The sequence below is a fragment of the Nipponia nippon genome, unplaced genomic scaffold (genome assembly GCF_047370975.1).
Source record: "Nipponia nippon isolate SJK-2023a ecotype South Korea unplaced genomic scaffold, ASM4737097v1 scaffold_8, whole genome shotgun sequence".
Classification (NCBI taxonomy): domain Eukaryota; kingdom Metazoa; phylum Chordata; class Aves; order Pelecaniformes; family Threskiornithidae; genus Nipponia; species Nipponia nippon.
The window spans coordinates 14,368,573-14,386,243 of record NW_028262402.1 but is presented as its reverse complement, the minus strand read 5'-3'; the positions used below and the strand labels follow the sequence as shown (position 1 = coordinate 14,386,243).

The following is a 17,671-nucleotide window of genomic DNA, read 5'->3' as shown; positions in this document are numbered from 1 at the left end:
ACATCTACACAAATCAGACCACTGTATTTGATCTAGCCAAATGTACTTAATTTACCCAAATATTTGTAGTAATAGGATATTTTGGTTAAATTATCCGAGTTTTAAAATTTGTTACTCTAGCAACATACACTATAGAGTGAAATGTCTGACTGTCATCTTATCAAATTATTTCTATCAGGAATATAAGTACTTGAATTGCTGATACTCCTGCCCAAACTAAAAACAGGCCAAGTTTGGCCCTGATATAAGTAGGTATATTTTGTTGGAAGGTGCTTAAACAAGATTAAGTGTTGATATAGCTATATACTTAGTGTAGGAGAAGGTAAGAAAATAAAAGTGATAAAACAGGCTGTCTGTAATAAAATGCTGTGACTACATATGCTGCTGCTTTTACTCTGGAATGATTCATACCATTTATACATGCATGTTTCTGTTGTAAAATCTGTCCCAATAGCCATTTTCCAGGATGCTTATAAATGTGCAACACTCCTAACTGTTTCTCTCTGGTGTACTTGCCATTGCATCTTAGCAGCTTGAATTATTAGGTACTTTCTCCTCATACCATCACCTGAGGAAGTATTATGAAAGTCTACTGTTTTGTGCCAGGTCAGGAACTGGATCACAGAGACTCACCTACAGTTGCAGAATAAATGTCTAGGAAAGCAAGGACCTGAAACTGAGTTTCAGTTCACTTTTTCACTTAATTTTTTGCCACCTGCATGGTGAGAGGAGGCCTCTATAGTTTCTCAGTTGTAACTACTCAGTGCCAAAAGGCACTAAAGTCCAAATCTTTAGCATTTGGACAGCCTCTTCCATGCTTGTTGTTTGGCATGCTTGATGGGCAAACATTTTCAAAACTGCAGAAAACAAACTGTAGGTTGTTCACTTTGTGGTGGTGCTTCTGAATAAGGTAAATTGCTCAGTCTAAACAGCTCTCCTGGGGAAATGACTGTCCATGCAATATCGTACATTAATTTTTCTGATCCTGTCTGAGGTGTAAAGCATATGAAAACAGTCCAGACGTGTATTACTCTCTGAATCATCAAGAGCCCCTTGCTACCCAGCAGTAAGCTTTGGAGCCCCTGGCTGTGCATTTGCATTCACAAAAGTAACCCAGATTTGAATAACAGCACTGATGCCAAGGTGATGTTGAAACCAAGTAAGACCACAGGCTGGTGCTCTCAGCATTTTAGGAAAACTGCACAGGAGACCATTCTTCAAACCTACTGCTCAGTATTTATATAGCAGGCAAGAGCAAAGAAACACTTGTATTTGGAGTAGAAGGCAATAAAGTTTATAAATCCTGTGACTGGCGCAGAGCCTAAAGGGTCCTGTGTTTGATCCCAGAGTAGGCGTTTACCTGTGAAGATTTAGTTATTGACCATGTTCTTTACGTCCAGTTAGGTGTTCAGGTAATGGAATATTTCATTCCTCTTTGATTTTTGCTTTCTGCTGCTTCTCACAGGCACTCAATCTGTCCAAAGTTGTTTTTTCTTTCTTCATTTTGCTTTCTGGCAGAGCCACTAGAAGAGGTTAAGTGTCAATGAGTTTCAAGAAATCCCTAAGTGCTCTAGTTCTCCACTCATTTACACCGCTGTCAGAGCACTGTGGCACTGCTAACTTGGAATCATTCCTGATTGACACAAGGGGAGAATCAAATTCTGCCTATGCTGTAGTTCTGAATGTGACTGATACTTGGATTTTGTTGTTGCTCAAAAAAATAAAACACTGAGAAGTACATCTCTTCTTTCAGGTGATTAAAAAAAAGAGATTGTTTTTTAAGCATATGTATTCCTCACTAAGAATTTGAAGGTAGTTTTATGTCCCTTTTAAAGTTTTATGTATTATGACTGTTCATTTCCCATATGATGTAGAAAACCAAAACCAAAATGTGTTTGATGAAAAGTCTCCACTAGAAAAACCCACACAACCTTCCCCCCCACCCCCAACGTTCTGCTTGATGTCATCTGTGTCATCAGTTTGGAAAGAGGTAGTGACTTAACTTTCTGACTCTTGTTCATTTTGTAACCCCTGAGATGAAGAGTCCTGTAGAATAAATATGTTTATAATTGTCATCAGTGTAGGATTTCTCTAGGGTTTGTGAGAATATTTGCAAACCATATAGTTTCTTCATAAATGTATTAATTACATTAGCAACATAAAAACATGCATAATTTGCTTATGAGTATTTTCCTTTCTTGCTTGCTTAAACATTCAAGTTCCAAGAGAGCTGCAGTTGTCTTTCCTGAGTGAAATACTCCCTAGGTCTGCATTTTGTGTGAGAAATGACCGATGTCCTCCAACAAGACATAGGTTGTGCCTGGATTGTTAAAGACTGCAATGTGAAAAGGGAAGGAAAGGGAACCTCTCAGAGGTTTAACCAAACAGATAAGTCTTTTGCATTAATAGACCATTCTGTTAGATAAATCTGAAGCAAGCTGAAGTTAAACCTTGCACCCTGCCTGTGGCTCTGGGTGTTTGACCTTTGCATCACTTTTTTGTTCTAAGCAGTACCTTACACTGCTTTGATGTGCACATCCTATGTGAAGAAACCTTTTTCCAGAACAGCTGCTGAACAGTGTGTCAAAAGGAAGCTATCCTGGCATAAACTGAACCAACATAAGTAGTGACAGACAAGGGCAGAACTTGAGTAAAAATAGGAATTTTAGCACCTTTTTCAGATGTCTTTCCTGTATTCTACTTCTTGTGTGACTTTGTACATTTGTAATCATTTTTCTAGATGCAGATGTTTTTCTGTTATAGCATCTGTCTTGTGTTAAAAGAAAATGACTCCTTACAGCATATTTGACTTGTATGTCTCACATCGATTTATTCTCCTAGCATATCTAGAAATGCTGTTCATACATGTTTTACTGTGATGCAGCTGGAAGTTTCTATGATGAACATAGAAATAAATTTCTCACTTTTTCCCTCCCCACTTTTAACCAGGTAGACAAGAAAATCGTCCGCACGGAAATTGGAGTTCTTCTTCGCCTTTCACATCCAAACATTGTAAGTTGAGCCTTGTTCTTTCACTCCACATTTGTTTCTTTGTTGTTTTTTTTTTTTTAAATCTTTCTGAGCCTGAGAGATTGCCATTGTGGTTCACCTATACAGACTTGGAAGAGTCTTGGATTAAAGCTTTGGGTTCTCCTCATGAGCATGTTCACAGCTCGTTATGGAAGACTGTTGAGTTATACTTACACTTTTAAATAAATTACTCATGATCTGACAGAGTTGAGTGAGAAACTATGCAAAAGAAGTTCTGTAAATGAAAGGGGAAGTTGGTGTTGTCAGTCCTTGGAGGGTGGGGAAGGTCTTACATTCAGTTACTCCGAAATATTGGCAGGCAGGTGTTGACAAGCACTAACAAAAGCAGCTTCCTAAACTTCTGTGCTTCACAGGGGTTGCTGAGGTATGAGGAGTATGAAAATAGGAAAAAAAAAAAAGAGGTAATGCAAAGTAGATAAAACTATCAAAAAAGAGAAAGGTGGGAGAGAACATGCACAATAACTTGCTCAACTGCAAGGTAAATGGTGCTCCAACTTCAGCTGGTACCATCCTCTGCTTTATTGACTGTGATCTGTTTCCTGCTGTTGGCCTTGAGATATGATCAGTAAGAAGACAAATATGCAAAATGAATCCTTTTTGTTATCTTTTACTAGATAAAACTGAAGGAGATATTTGAGACCCCTACAGAAATCAGTCTTGTTCTGGAATTGGTCACAGGTGGAGAACTATTTGACAGGTAAGTTACCTGTACGCACCTCGCTCAGTACCTTCCCCAAGGATGTTAAAGTCCAGATTTCTTCTCTGCTCATAATCCCTGTGTTAGCAATTACTGGGATTATTTAATCAGCATATGGGTTATTCACATGAGTAAATATCTGCAGGAATTGGCTTAAAAATGTGTTTGGAAATGTGATTATCAGGAGATTTTTTTTTTTTTGAAAGGATACATGATTCGAAAATGGAGGAAATTGTCAGTAGATTCTGAAGAACACACACTATTGAAGGAAGGTGCTCAGCAGGTGCGTAGCACCAGAGAGTGCTAGAGCAGACAAAAGGCAGGAAAAACTGGCAAAATTGCATTGACAGGTCATCATAAATATGGTAGGTGGCAATCAGCCTGACAGGAGGATAATGTTATGTCAGATAAAAATTTGGTAAGCAGAATAGCAAGAAATAAATTCTCTTTGGTATTCATTGTATTTATAAAATCTCTGTTTTTGTTACAAAGATTCTGCAAGACAACTATTGAGTTCTGAAGGTATTGCTTGTAAGGCTGCACATACTTGTGGTGTAGGTGCATATGCATAAAGCAAAATAATTCTGTAATAGTGTTGGGGCGATATTTTACAGGTAGGGATTTGGTTTTTTAGAGCAAGAGAAGATAAGAAGAGCATTTGATACTGGCTTGAGTAAATCAATTAATTCACTGGCATTGGTGGTTTCCAACTCATGTAAGGACAGGTTATTTGATCTTCCTTCTTCTGTAATTAAAGTTTGGTATTTTAGAGGACTGTTATACAAATACGCATCAGAAACTCAGTCTGAAAGTATCTTTGACTTGAGAAAACAAAAACGTACTTTTTTGGTACCATGGTCATAGCTACAACCTTGAGATGAACTATTTCTGAACAATAACAACAAAAGCAACTCATCTTGTAACATCTTTAGTTCGACAGAAGAAAGGTGGATACTCTCTCAATACTCAGCCAAAGCAATCAGGAGAAACATGCTGCAAGTTGAACAACCAGCGAGCAGCCAGTCCTGAGCTAGAGGACCTTGCACAAGATGCCTTAACTTTCACATAGCCCTTTATATATCCACGTGGTTTTAGATTGGGTGTTTTTCAGGAAGGCTGGATACTCTACAGGAGTCTTTGGTGCAAAGAGTTTGTAAAGGGAAAACACAAATATGCCAGTGAAATGGTTGGCTCCTGACCAGCAACCATTTGTGTGGTAGAAGAACTGAAGATAAAAGGCTCTGGGGGATCCAGGATGGGGAATTGCATTATTTGATGGAACTAGGATTTAATATCATGACATTTTCAACATTCTGTAATCTGTACTCAGCAGTGATTATGAGATCTGAGCTCTCAGATTGATCTTTCCCAAAAATTGTATGCTCTGTCCAGTAGTTTGGCTAGGACGAGCTGTCTGGCATTGCCCGAGGAGAAGCAGAGCCGTTTAGTCACTTACTAGAATTGCAGTGCCCCCTTGTGATGCTACAAATGAGCACTAATGCTATGGAGGTCTTCTGAAATCAGCATCCTCCTTTTCTCCATATACAACAGAACTGGAAACTTTGCCAATACAGTCCCCTCTGACCTGTGATTTAGAAAAAAAAACGATCAATGAAACAAAAACCATAAAAAGCTATTTTCAGCTGTTAAGCTAGCAACTGGACTATTACTTCACTCTTGAACCTTAAACCAAAAATAATTTAATAGAAATATGCAGCCAGGATGTTTTTCACTAGCCAATCCAATTAAGCATTAGCTGTCCCTTTCTTCTCTTTCAGCTGGGCTGAAGGATTAACACTTGCATTGTGCTATACAATGGCTGCCCTCTGAGTTTTAGCGAGGGTAAAACTTTCTGCCTTAGGGCAGACTTCCCCTCTTATGCTTAATCTTTTTGATCCATACATCTTTTCAGCATGCATGAAGGAAATGTCTTGACTTGTAGAGAGGCCTTGTGCAGTCTTTCCTCTGTGCTTGTATGACTGCTGTCCCAGGAGAAAGCAAGATGACCCTGGAAGATCTCCTGCTGGGCAGTGGGGTTGTGTCACATATGGAGGGAGAGCTATGACCCTGTCCTGAGAACCACCCTATCACTGTCCTCGAGACAAGACCCTATATAGAAAGCGTGTGGGCAGGCAGGACCCAGATGTGGCCAGGGACCAACCACCCCAAGGGTTTGTTGGACCATATGTGCTTGGTGCCCAGCTACATGACTTTGTAAACCACCATCCATACACAGGCAGCAAAGCAACTTTTGTACTCTGGAAGAGTTACTCTTACGCCTCTTTCAAATCAGCTGTCAGCAAATGATATGACTAGATCTGTTACACGCATCTGCTCTCCTTAGTGTAAACATATTCATTGCTGTTACTGTTACTGCTAGTTCTGGTAAAATGCTGGTACTTTTTATATCAACTGTTTTATTGCTCTAGTTTTCTGCCATCCCAGATGTCCATTCTCCTTTTGAACAGTATTTGAGCTGCAGATGAGTAAGTCCTTTCACCTATACATTCCCCTTATCATGAAGATGATTTCATAAATACCCAAGATCCAATTAGTTTTCTAGAATCCTATTAGCATTGTTGATGTGCTGCTGGTTTCATGCCACTCTAACATAAAAGTTCTGGGTAATAAAATTATTCACTTCCTTCACCATATTTAATATTTCTGTCAAATCATCCACGATTGCTAAAACGAGCTTTCATTATGACAATTTTTCAGTTGTGTTACCCAAAAGGAGATAAATTCAAACAAAAGTATCAGTTACACATCTGTGTTAATATAGCTGAAATCAGGTTGGTTTTGGTTGTATTTTTAAAAAGAAATCTGTTTCCCAGACTTCTTAAATCACATTGTAGGCCATATCCTGACATGTAATATTCCACCATCCCAAACACAACAAATATAAGTCTACACTAAATTGGAGAAGTTTGTGTAAATTAGAATATTTCTTGCCCGTTTGCATGCTGGTTTTTGCCAACCCAGTAAGTGAGCAGTCACAAAGAGCATTTGAAGTAAGACAGACCAATGGACGAACTGACCAAGACCAAGAGAAAACTGCAGTAGGTCTAATTTAACTGGTATTCTAGTTCTTTCCAGATGCTATGTCTCCAGCCCAGTGCTGGCACATGCGACTTTGACATTTGCTTGGCTGTCCTCTTTCATTCCTGCATGTTTAAAACAGACATGCATGGTTGAAGTGCATTTAAACCAGCAGTGTTTTGACAGAGTCCCAAGGGATGACCCTCTGGTATGGCTCTGAGTGTCCCGGCAGCAGTGTGCCCAACTACAGACAGCCATGTTGTTCACACTGCCATGATACTGGGGCAGGGTGCCATCACACCGGCAGGAGCTAGCTGAAAAACAAAACACAAAATCAGCACAGCTGTTCAAATGTGTGGTGGAGTGATCACTCTAACATTTGAACAGTCTTTAAAGGACCATGTTTCCACTACACTTGTGGACAGGAAATTTCAGGACTGGGAGCAAAGCAGCAGGCAGAGGTCAATTTTCATCCTTCTCTTGCGTCTTCCTTCTCACCCAGTCTTCTTATGAAGAGCATTGCAGAGCCGTAGTTCAGACCATAGACACGTTTTACATGAGAAGTTTGAGTGATGGAAAGACATAATGGAATTTGAGTTTATTAGGTTTTTGGATGAGATCATATTATGCATACAGATTAAAGTAATAAACCTTATGTGGATACTTTTAAAAGGCAGATTTATAATCAGAAAGCTTCTCTCCATTACAGCTCTTCTCCATTTAACAGGAGAAAGCTAGAGGCAGAGTTGATGGAATTAACCCTCTTGGTGCTTTCAGATAGATGGGACTGAATTTGAGCTCAAATAAATGGAAACAAACATTTTAATATGAATTAAAAATCACAGTGGAAAAAAGAGTTTAAATGCAGTGACCATAAGGGAATGTAGAATGAATTGACACCACAAAAACTGATGTAGCTTTCCTGGAAAAAGAAAATAGACTAATCTCATTTACATAGGCAAAGTGTGTGTCAAACTAATTGCTTTTTTAAGACATTTTTATTAATAATCAGTAAACCTTAGACTGTTCAACGACTTGCTTGGATAAATAGCCAGTGGCGTCCCTTTTTTGCATTAACCCCCTTGATTATTACCTCTTCAATTTTCTTCATAGTTCATCCCTTTTAAAATAATGATTAGTCTTCTTAAGCTTGGTTCAGTTATATTTTTCTCTTGCCTCTTCCTTTTGCACTCTGTCCCTTCATTGTTCTTTACTTAAATGTAATTTCTTGGTACTGTTAACTTTGACTTCCTTTTCTATTGCATGGTGTATTTAGTCAGATTCTTGGTCACTTTGTTGATCTGGCTTTGCTTCTAACAATTGACCTCTTTATTGTTACAGGCAGTAATAAGTCTGTAATATCTGTCTTTTATGGGCTAACTTTTTTTCAAGTTGGTCTTTTCCATGCAGATTTTATTCATATCAATTGCCTTTCAGCTGAATCACCAATATATCACTTTTCCAAATATTAATTTCAGCAAAAAAGTCACCTCTACTTTAACTTTATTGTAGTCAGAATACCTGCAGATTGGTAAGAATAGTTTTTGTTAGACTCTTTCTTTTTTCAGCTTCAAATGATAATGTTAATCCACATGTTCTCCTTGTCTGTACTTCGGCATCTTGACCACAAACTCTTCTGATTTTTTCTTCATCATTAAGTGCACCGAACATTGTCTAAAAATACTGCTTATGGCTGACAGTCTCTTGACTCACTTCCATTTCAGATTTCATATATTTTCCTCTGAAATACAAATTTAAGCTGATACTATCTTCTTTTACGGAGCGTACATTAACAAAAATATTAATTACTTGTTCTAAAGAACGTGCCTTTTTAAGAGATGCAGGAATGATTACTGCTTATGGGCAAAATTTCCTGAAGCCTTCCCACGCTTCAGGTACACCTTCTTGTTTCTGCTTATGGAAATTAGAATTGCTAAGGGACATCAACAAGAGTCAAGGAATTAATCAGTCACTAAAGTGGGGGTCTTTTATAAACTAGTGGCAGAGTAGCATCTTTTATTTGTTTTGGAGCTCTGGTCTCATTATGTGGTGGCAGTCTGTCTTCTGAACAGGGGTCAGAGCAGCCCTTTGGACTCTATTTCACATGAGCAAGTTACAGTCCCCTCACTTGGGACTGGCAAAAAAAAAAGGTCTGTCTTGACTACCCCAATTATGCCCTATTCTCTGAAATCAGAAGACAACACGCAAATTAGCTCTGGTAAAAGTGCTCCTTGATGTCATAATAACTCATTTAGTGTCTCTTGATTTCAGCTGCAGTAATGACAAAAAACAGTAATTTAAGAATAAGGAAGTGTGCGTTAATGCTCATTTGTAGCCTTTCCAATGTAATTTGCTATTTCCTTCCTGTACAGAGTTTTAATAACACCTTTACACTTTTTTGGGGTCAGTGCCTTATTTTCTGTCACTGGATATAATTACTCTAAGTCAGTATCTGCTGACTACAATATTCTTTTCAAGATGAGACACACAACTGATTTTTTGTAAATGTTTGTGCATAGGATACTACTTACAGTGTGGTCAATGTATGCACTTAGAATTAGGTGAAACACCAGGCGCCAGAGGGAACACACTTGCAGCTTTATAAATGACTAAACGACTCAAGCAATGATGATGGTGCAATTGTAATACTGGCTGGCTTCCTGCCACTCTCTAAATGTGAACTGATGTGACATTAAAGCTTGCCTGATTCTTAACTCCACTGTGGAAGGTTTTTCACTTATAACATTTTCATTTAAAATATCCTCTTGCCTTTTTTTTTATTGCTCAAGATAAATTTGCAGGAATTGTTAGCATGGGTATGTCCTAATTGGGACCAGCCCATAGATTGCTAGCACACTCTGAGAACTGGGCAAGCCTTTTGGAGGTAGGACACATCAGTGCCCGTGAAGTTCTTTATTTTGTCAGGTATTGTTAATACCAAGACTAGAGCATCTCTGACATACGTATTCTCAGTTTTCTGCTACAGCCTCACCACTCTAATATAGACATACATGGTCTGGATGCCAGACAAACTAGGAGAGATACACCTGTTAAATTGAATAGGAAGCTGATCAAGCCATAGCTGGTTTCCTCAATTATCAACAAATTTAGCTTTCATATTTGTTTGAAATGCAGAGAGGTTTTAACAGCTCTGTGCAGGTGACAAATTGACATATATATACCTACAGCCTATATAGCTGTAGCCTACATATATGTATAAAGGAAGTCTCTGACTGACCCAAGAGCTAATGATGTATCTTCTATGCCTTGACTCAACACCCTTCCTGAAATTATAAAATCACTTAGGATGTGAGTGCTTTGTACATTTTGTTTCTCTTTGCTTTTTCTAGGTACATTATGACAAGAGTATAAAGGGAAGCCAAAATGTTTTAGGAAGAAGTACAGTTATTGTATATATTCAGAGCACCAAAATGTTTGTCCTAAATGATAATTAAGTTGATTTTTTTATGAAAGCCTGAAAAGCAAATCCTTTTCAGATAACGTACTTCTCAGTTCAAAGTTGAACTTTAACCGCTGGATTAAGGAATGTATCACACATCCATGCACTGTAAGAGATGCCAAGGGCACCAAAGGAGGACTGTAACAAGTTGTCGTGGTTTAACCCCAGCCGGCAGCTAAGCACCACACAGCTTCTCATTCACTCCCCGCTTGGTGGGATGGGGGAGAGAATCGGAAGGTAAAAGGGAGAAAACTCATGGGTTGAGATAAGAACAGTTTAATAATTGAAGTAAAATAAAATAGAACAGTTAAACAGGTAAAGCAAAAGCGCACGCAAACAAAGCAAAACAAGGAATTTATTCACTCCTTCCCATTGGCAGGCAGGTGTTTGGCCATCCCCAGGAAAGCAGGGCTCCATCACGCGTAACGGTTACTTGGGAAGACAAACGCCATCGTGCCAAACGTCCGCCCCCTTCCTTCTTCTTCGCCCAGCTTATATACTGAGGATGACATCATATGGTATGGAATAGCCCTTTGGCCAGTCTGGGTCAGCTGTCCTGGCTGTGCTCCCTCCCAGCTTCTTTACCACTACTTAGCAAAAACCAAAAACATCCGTATATCAACGTTATTCTCATCCTAAACTCAAAACACAGCACTATACCAGCTACTAAGAAGAAAATTAACTCTATCCCAGCTGAAACCAGGACACAGGTGAACCTGAAATATTCCTGAACTGAATAATGATAATGTGAATACTCTTGCAAATTGTGACATAGATGGATATAAGCACAATGTATGTTATGCAGCAGTACCCAGTTTCAGAATTTGATGGCTGTCTGTTTCACTCTTATTGGGAAGTAAGCAATATGCCAGAATGAGCTCCAGGGCAATGTGTTTAAAACGTCATGGCAGCTACAGCTGTGCTGGTTTGGCATGGAGGGCTGGAGCAGGCAGTTTTTCACCTGAGCTCAGGCAGTATCCTTCAACCATCCTTAGGCATTCAGGGTTTTGTTTCTTAAACACCTCTGTAATCTTCTTATGTAGGCTATTCCAGCGATTCTCCAACCTGATAATTACATTCAGCTTTAATATTAGGAAAAGCCTTCTTTCTGCAAATTTGGCCAAAATCTGTTTGCCTTGTCCCCAGCAGGTAGAGAGAAGGTGGGGTTAAACCACCTTCCTTCTTCATAGCAAACTCTCACATAGTGAAGGACTGCAGAACACTGTATGTTCTCAGTTCCTGCAATCTTTTTTTCCCAGTCGTGTTTTCTATGTCTCAATTACTGTCCATTGAACTTCCTCCACATTCCCACATCTTTCTTATAATGTGATGCTCTTAGCTAGACGAAGAATTCCAGTGGAAGCCTCACCGGTTCTTGGCAGGGCGGCTTCATCAGTGCCTTCAGTGCTGCTCTTTCCCCCTCCCCAGGCCACTGCCTCCTTTACAAGCTGCCAGTGATCCTTCCCTTTGCCCCCTCCCTGTTGTTCACCAGACAGGAGCTGTGAAATGCTGAAATAATTCAATTTGTCGTGGTGCCTCACACAGTCAGTAACACAGAAACTTCTGTTCGAGAGAGAAGTTTGAGCTGCTAATTTATGAGCACTGTGGTTTCACAACCTCTAGAAACAAAAAGAGTATTATTTTTAAAAATATCTACAGAAATTAAGCTCCTGAAAGATGAACCTGTCTTTTTTAACATGATGGGCACTGAAGTGATCTTACTGATTTCACTGCAAACACCTGAGTGATTGCTGCTTTTGAAGGTGTGGCCATTTATTTAGTCTTACCCAGGCTTTTAATGTGCAATTACTGATTTTCCTACAAGATTTTTCTATTTCTGTGGGTGCTATAGAAATCCTGAGTAGGAAGTAGAAAGAAAGTTAGAGGAAAAAAAACCCTAGTATAAGATTTAACAAATACATAATTTTTCTCTAAATTATCCTGCCTGCCACATTTATCAGAAACTGCCTCTTACGTAATAACAATGGAGGGAAAACAGTTTTCCTGAATTACTGCAATGCTGCATTTCATTTCTAAACAAGGTATTGAAGAAAAACATCTAGTCTGTTTGACTTGGAGTCACATCCAAACCCAGTTCTGTATTTCCCATTATCCTTCTGCAGATCATGGGCAGGCAGTTTGAGTCACTAGTGACAGTAACAGCTAGTCTGCACTGAATTATGAAAATGGTTGTAAAATAAGGGAGAATCAGCAAACTGAATCAGAGCTTCTTTTTTATATTTATTACTCTTCAATGCTGTAGTATGGGAAATACATGAATATTTAGAGAGAAACCTTACTTTTTAACTAAACAAATGCATCAAAGCAACAAGGAATTGGAATCGTCTTGGTACAGGTATGAGCCAATAGATCTGTGAATCACTGATTGAGAAAGTGTTCCTTGTGGAAACCTTTTTGCTGTTGAGTACAGTGATGTCATTTTCTTTTCCTGTTTCTGCTAATTTTCAGTCTCATTTTACCTTGTAGAAATATTTTTATTTCATTTTAATGAAATATAAGTATTTACATAAGAATTACGTGAATATGTACAGAAAAAATCTCCATGACAACCAAAGAATTTTAGATAAATTAACAATTATTATATAGAACCAAATATTTAAAAAAATTATTCACATATACTGGCATTGGAACAGATCTTTTATTTATATAGGGCAGTGTCTTGCCTGAGACTGTACATGATGTAACAGGATGCAGCCCACAGGTGAGATGTGGTATAAGAGTTTTGGATAAAAGCCAGCTAGGGGCAGAATGAAAATGACCCTAAAAACAGTGATGGCTTTTTCTGATATAGCAATATTTATAAAGAATTACCTAAAAAGCAAATGCAAACATAACATGAAGAAAGAAAGAGAAATAACATTGGGAACCAATAAAGTAATTAAAATTTTACTGGTTTGGATGGCTAAATTGATTTAGCAGGCCTATTGCAAGCTATCTTATATGTTTCTAGATTCACCTAATACTGAAATGCAAACAACTCCACAGTGTGGAGAAATAGTATTTATAGTAGCAATATTAAATGATGGCTAAATATTGCAAATTTTAGAGTAACTGTTTAGATTGATAAGCATAAAACAAAGTGCACTTACCAATCTGAGATAAGGGAAGCAAGAAACAGACTTTACCTGCTCAGATTTCAGGCAAGGCTGGAGGATGGGTAGGCTGGCCTGTGTAGGAGGCAAGCAGGGAAGTAAAGCTAAGAATAGGAGAACTAGTCAATTTAGAGTGTGGGGGAGGAAAACGTAAGTTTGTTAAAGTGGATAAGACTTCAAATTTTCTTGATCACAAGGAGTCATGAGAACAGCTTGCATTTAAAATTGCAGGAATAGTCTTTGCACTGGATTACCATACCTAAGAAAAACAAAAGAGAAAGAGACTTTGGTTTCAGAGTCAGAGAGCTGGTAAAGTACCCATTTCTTGTACTGTTTGGTTCCTCTTTCGTGTTGATTCTTCCACCCCCTGGCGCTCTCAGTTACAAGTTTCAGGAGTTGTTACAGTGCAAAACTTGGAGTGGCTCTGCGAGCTGTGCTGCCCGGGAAGGGTGTGCAGCCTTTCCTCACTCTTAGCTGAGAGGTCTCACCTGCCAGGGCAGCAGCCAATGCTGACCAAGAATTTAAGGTATGGGCATTCTTGCATGAAGAGGTGTGTGCCATCGGTGACTATCACACTCTAGCATCCTCTGGCATTGGATGAGTCCTCTGTTTGTCCAAAGTGGGTTACTGAGTATTTTTTATTCCTTTTTTACCACTGCAGCTGTGCAACAGCTGTCTTTCTTGCTGGATTCGGAGAAATCTGGCCATGTGTTTTGTTACACACTGAAAAATCAAACCTGAAGCCTAGTCCTTCCCTTCTGTGATGAAATGCTCACTTGTTTGTTTTTGTAGAAGATAGATTGATTGTTTCCACTTGTTGCCTAACATGTTTGTCATTAATCCCTAGACACATGTATTCCAGTCAACCATAAAATTGTATATCAATATAATTTTAATACCGCTCTGAAAATTGATTCTGAAATGACACATTGGGATTCCCCATCTCTTTCCTCATTGATTTTTAGATCAAGTATGTTTAGTTTAGCAAGACTGTGCTCTTACCAGTAATAAAGTTTCTGCAGAGCAAATGTGGCCACTACCTACCTCCCTTTACTGGGAAATCGCATTGCTTTCAGTGACTTCGTACAGATGTGATGAATTAAAGCATAGTACCAAGTCCTAAAAAGAATATCCAAAAGGAGTAAAATCCAGTGCATGGTATTCCCAAATTATACTGCAGGCTGCAGAATTATGGTGAACACTGGTAAGAATTTATGCTTCTGCTGATGTAGACTCTGATGAAGATGTGCATAATAGAAACATTATAAGCAACGTGGGGAACATTGCACTTCTGTGGTAGAGTGGCATGGTGGATATCCAGAGGCTACACTGAAAACCATCTGCAAAACAAAAGGATTTATATTACCAGAAAACTTGCAGTACTCAGAAGGAACAACAATGCTAGAAAGGCTGGGTGGAAGCTGGCAAGCATTACTGCAAATTGTTAAACACTCGAATGCATACATGTGCTCATAGATCACGTGGAAGCTGCCAAATTTCAACTACCTGTTCTGTATAAGACAGCATGGATCACAGGAAATACATTATACCATTTCCACAGGCTTGCTGGGCAGTGTGATGCTAAGGGTGGTTTTGCTCAGTACTAAATTTTTTATAGCTCCGTTACCTGACAGCACAAGGCTTTTCCACCTCTGAGCTTCAGCAGCAGCTGAGAGGCAATTATCATTGCTTTGGTGGGGCACCTGTGGGCTCTGGGTTGGGGGGCGCAAGCAGGCAGGGGTGCACCTCGGCACCATGGGGAACGCGGCTGTTCCCAAGGGGCATCTCCATCTCCAGCAGTAGTGGGACAAAGGAGTGAGGAGGGGCCTTTGGGAATTACTTCCCTGCTTCTCTTTGTAGAAAGAGGTGGATTTGTCTCAAATATGTTCACATGTGCTTGGAAAGACAAGATTAAATTAGGTGGTGTTTAAGGAGACCTGTAGCTTGGTGTCCATCAGTACATACTCTGTTGGATGGGTGTCTGGCCATGTACAAGTATAAACAACTGAATCAGCATATTTCAATAAATATGTACACGCAAGCATGAAAAAGTGATTCTACACAAATGTGATTAGAATATGAATAATTTCGTTCATCAACATTGCATTTTTGCTTGCTCTAGAATGTCATCTTTGATTTGAAGTGCTGTCTTGAATTTCCTGGATGTTTGCAACACTAAATTCACTGTTTTTCCAAGCTTTTTTTTTTTCCTTTGACTTTAAGCATTTCTGTATCCCTTCGTCAGATTACCTGTTGTCTTCCTCCTAGTTTTTCTCTCCAGCACTCTTTTGGCCTACCTGGTTTTTTCATTTGCATATCAAAGAGAGTATTTAATTAGTTCCTTATTGTTACTGTTCCTGTCTTTCTGTCCTCTCAACAAAGGTTTAATCTTTTTTCATCCATGTTTTTCTTAAAGATAATTCTGTAAACTAGGTATAAATAATTGGTTTTGCTTCCATAATAACAAAATAAGACATTTCTGCAGGTTTCCTTCACGTTACGGAAAAAAGGGCAATGAATCGTTGTTAATTGGCAGGCTGAAACTGAAAAATCCTTGTAAAGAAGCTTCATTGGTCTCAGGTAGGAGTGTTGTTATAATAAAGCAAGCTGACACACCTACCATTTGTCTTATGTAAACTGTCGCAGGGAGGATGCAAAAAATAGATATGCAAATGATCCCTCAGCATTATTACAGGACCTAAACCACAGGATAATCTTCTTTCAGTACTCTTCCTTACCGCTAATAGTCACGTTTTAGTTTTAAAGCAGAGTGACCTTAGAAATAAATTTTCATCTTTAGCAAGAAGTATGCCTATTTTCATTTATTGCTGTTACAGAAGATTAGGTTTTCAACTTGCTAGATTATTATTAATTAATAATTAGGTTTGTATTCTCAATAAGTCTGGATGCTAGACTGCTGAGAAACTAGAAAGTTAACTGCATGTGACATAAACTGAAATTAGCTTGCCAGTGGATGTTATTCACATGTAACATCAGCTGATGAGTCATGTGAATTGCACAATAATTCTACAGTTGGTTTTTATCGCTCTCCTGAAATATGGGCCCACACTTTGTTACATTTATTTATTGTAAAGCGTAAATTCACAATGGCTTCATCTTCAGTGTCTATGTGCTTCTTCTGTTCTTCTGTTATCTGTTTAATGTAAATAATGAGAGCAGTATCCTATCCGTGCCAACATATAGTTTTCTAAGTCAGGATGGGCTGGTCTTCTACATCCTGTGATCTGGAGGGCAGTCTTGAACATCTCTTTGATCTCTCTTTTTTCCAGGGGTCAGGTAATTGGTGGTTTTCTTTCCTGCATTGGTCTGGCATTGACAGGCAGCTAAGAACCTCTTCTTTGATTTTGTTGAGTGGAGGAAAATACAAAAAAGTTGGCTGCATTTAAGGGTTGTCTTTTTTTTTTTTCCCCCTCACGTTTATCTGTTTGAAAAAGAAAGGATTCAACAAATACTGAGTTACCATACTGTAAGAATAGAAATCTGTTGGATGAAGGGAGAAATGTAAATTGAATTGTAACTGTATTGCTGTGTATTTCTCTGATTTTAGTCACATATGTTGGAAAATCAGAGAATTTAAAATCCTATTGAAACCTTAAGATCTTCTGCCTTGCTCGTTTCTGCGGTCAGGTGCACAAGCTAATCCTGCAGCTGTTGGACTCAAGGCATAGGCAGTGTGGCCCATTCCCAGGTGATGTATGCCTGAGCAATGGTGGAATTAAACCTGGCATGCTCCTGGCAGCTCAGCCTATGCAGCAGTTCCCCAGCAGCAGCCCCGCAATGTCTGCTTTTTTCTGCGGTGCATTGTGGAATATACTCCAAAATCTATGTCAGTTTGAAAGCCGAGGGTCAAAGTAGCACAGCAGACTTCTTGGTTTACCTTGTGACCAAATTTGAAATTTTGTTACTATCTACCAAGCCCTACTAAAGATTATAACCTTAACAGAATGATTATGTGAATGTCTTTAATACATGGAATCCTGTAAAACAAGGACTGTGTTTTAACATGCTTCTTGTGCCATGGTGGGAGGATCAAGTTAGCACCCAAAATACAAGCAGGGAAGAGGGAAGGTGGGATGGGGACAAGGTCTGTATTCTCAGAAATGCTTATGGATGCTAAAGACAGGAACTTGCTGGCTGACACTAAATACTTTATTTGAATTACACATGAGGAGGAAGCCAAACCAGTATATTTGGGGCAACAAAGGCCCAAGCAAGAGGGTCACTGGGGCTCAGGTCTTGACGTGTAATCTACTAGTGGAGGATAATTCAGCCTGAAATAGCTAAGGAGGA

At 39.0% G+C, this 17,671-nt stretch overlaps 1 protein-coding gene across 1 annotated transcript in view; it reads left to right on the top strand.

The window, feature by feature from the left end:
- The window catches only part of CAMK4 (calcium/calmodulin dependent protein kinase IV), a 172,047-nt gene that overhangs the window by 92,742 nt on the left and 61,634 nt on the right, over positions 1-17,671 (top strand). The window contains exons 4-5 of the mRNA XM_087742172.1: positions 2,950-3,012; positions 3,666-3,748. Coding sequence (XP_087598298.1) covers positions 2,950-3,012; positions 3,666-3,748 — 146 coding nt within the window. The remainder of the gene's footprint in view (positions 1-2,949; positions 3,013-3,665; positions 3,749-17,671) is intronic.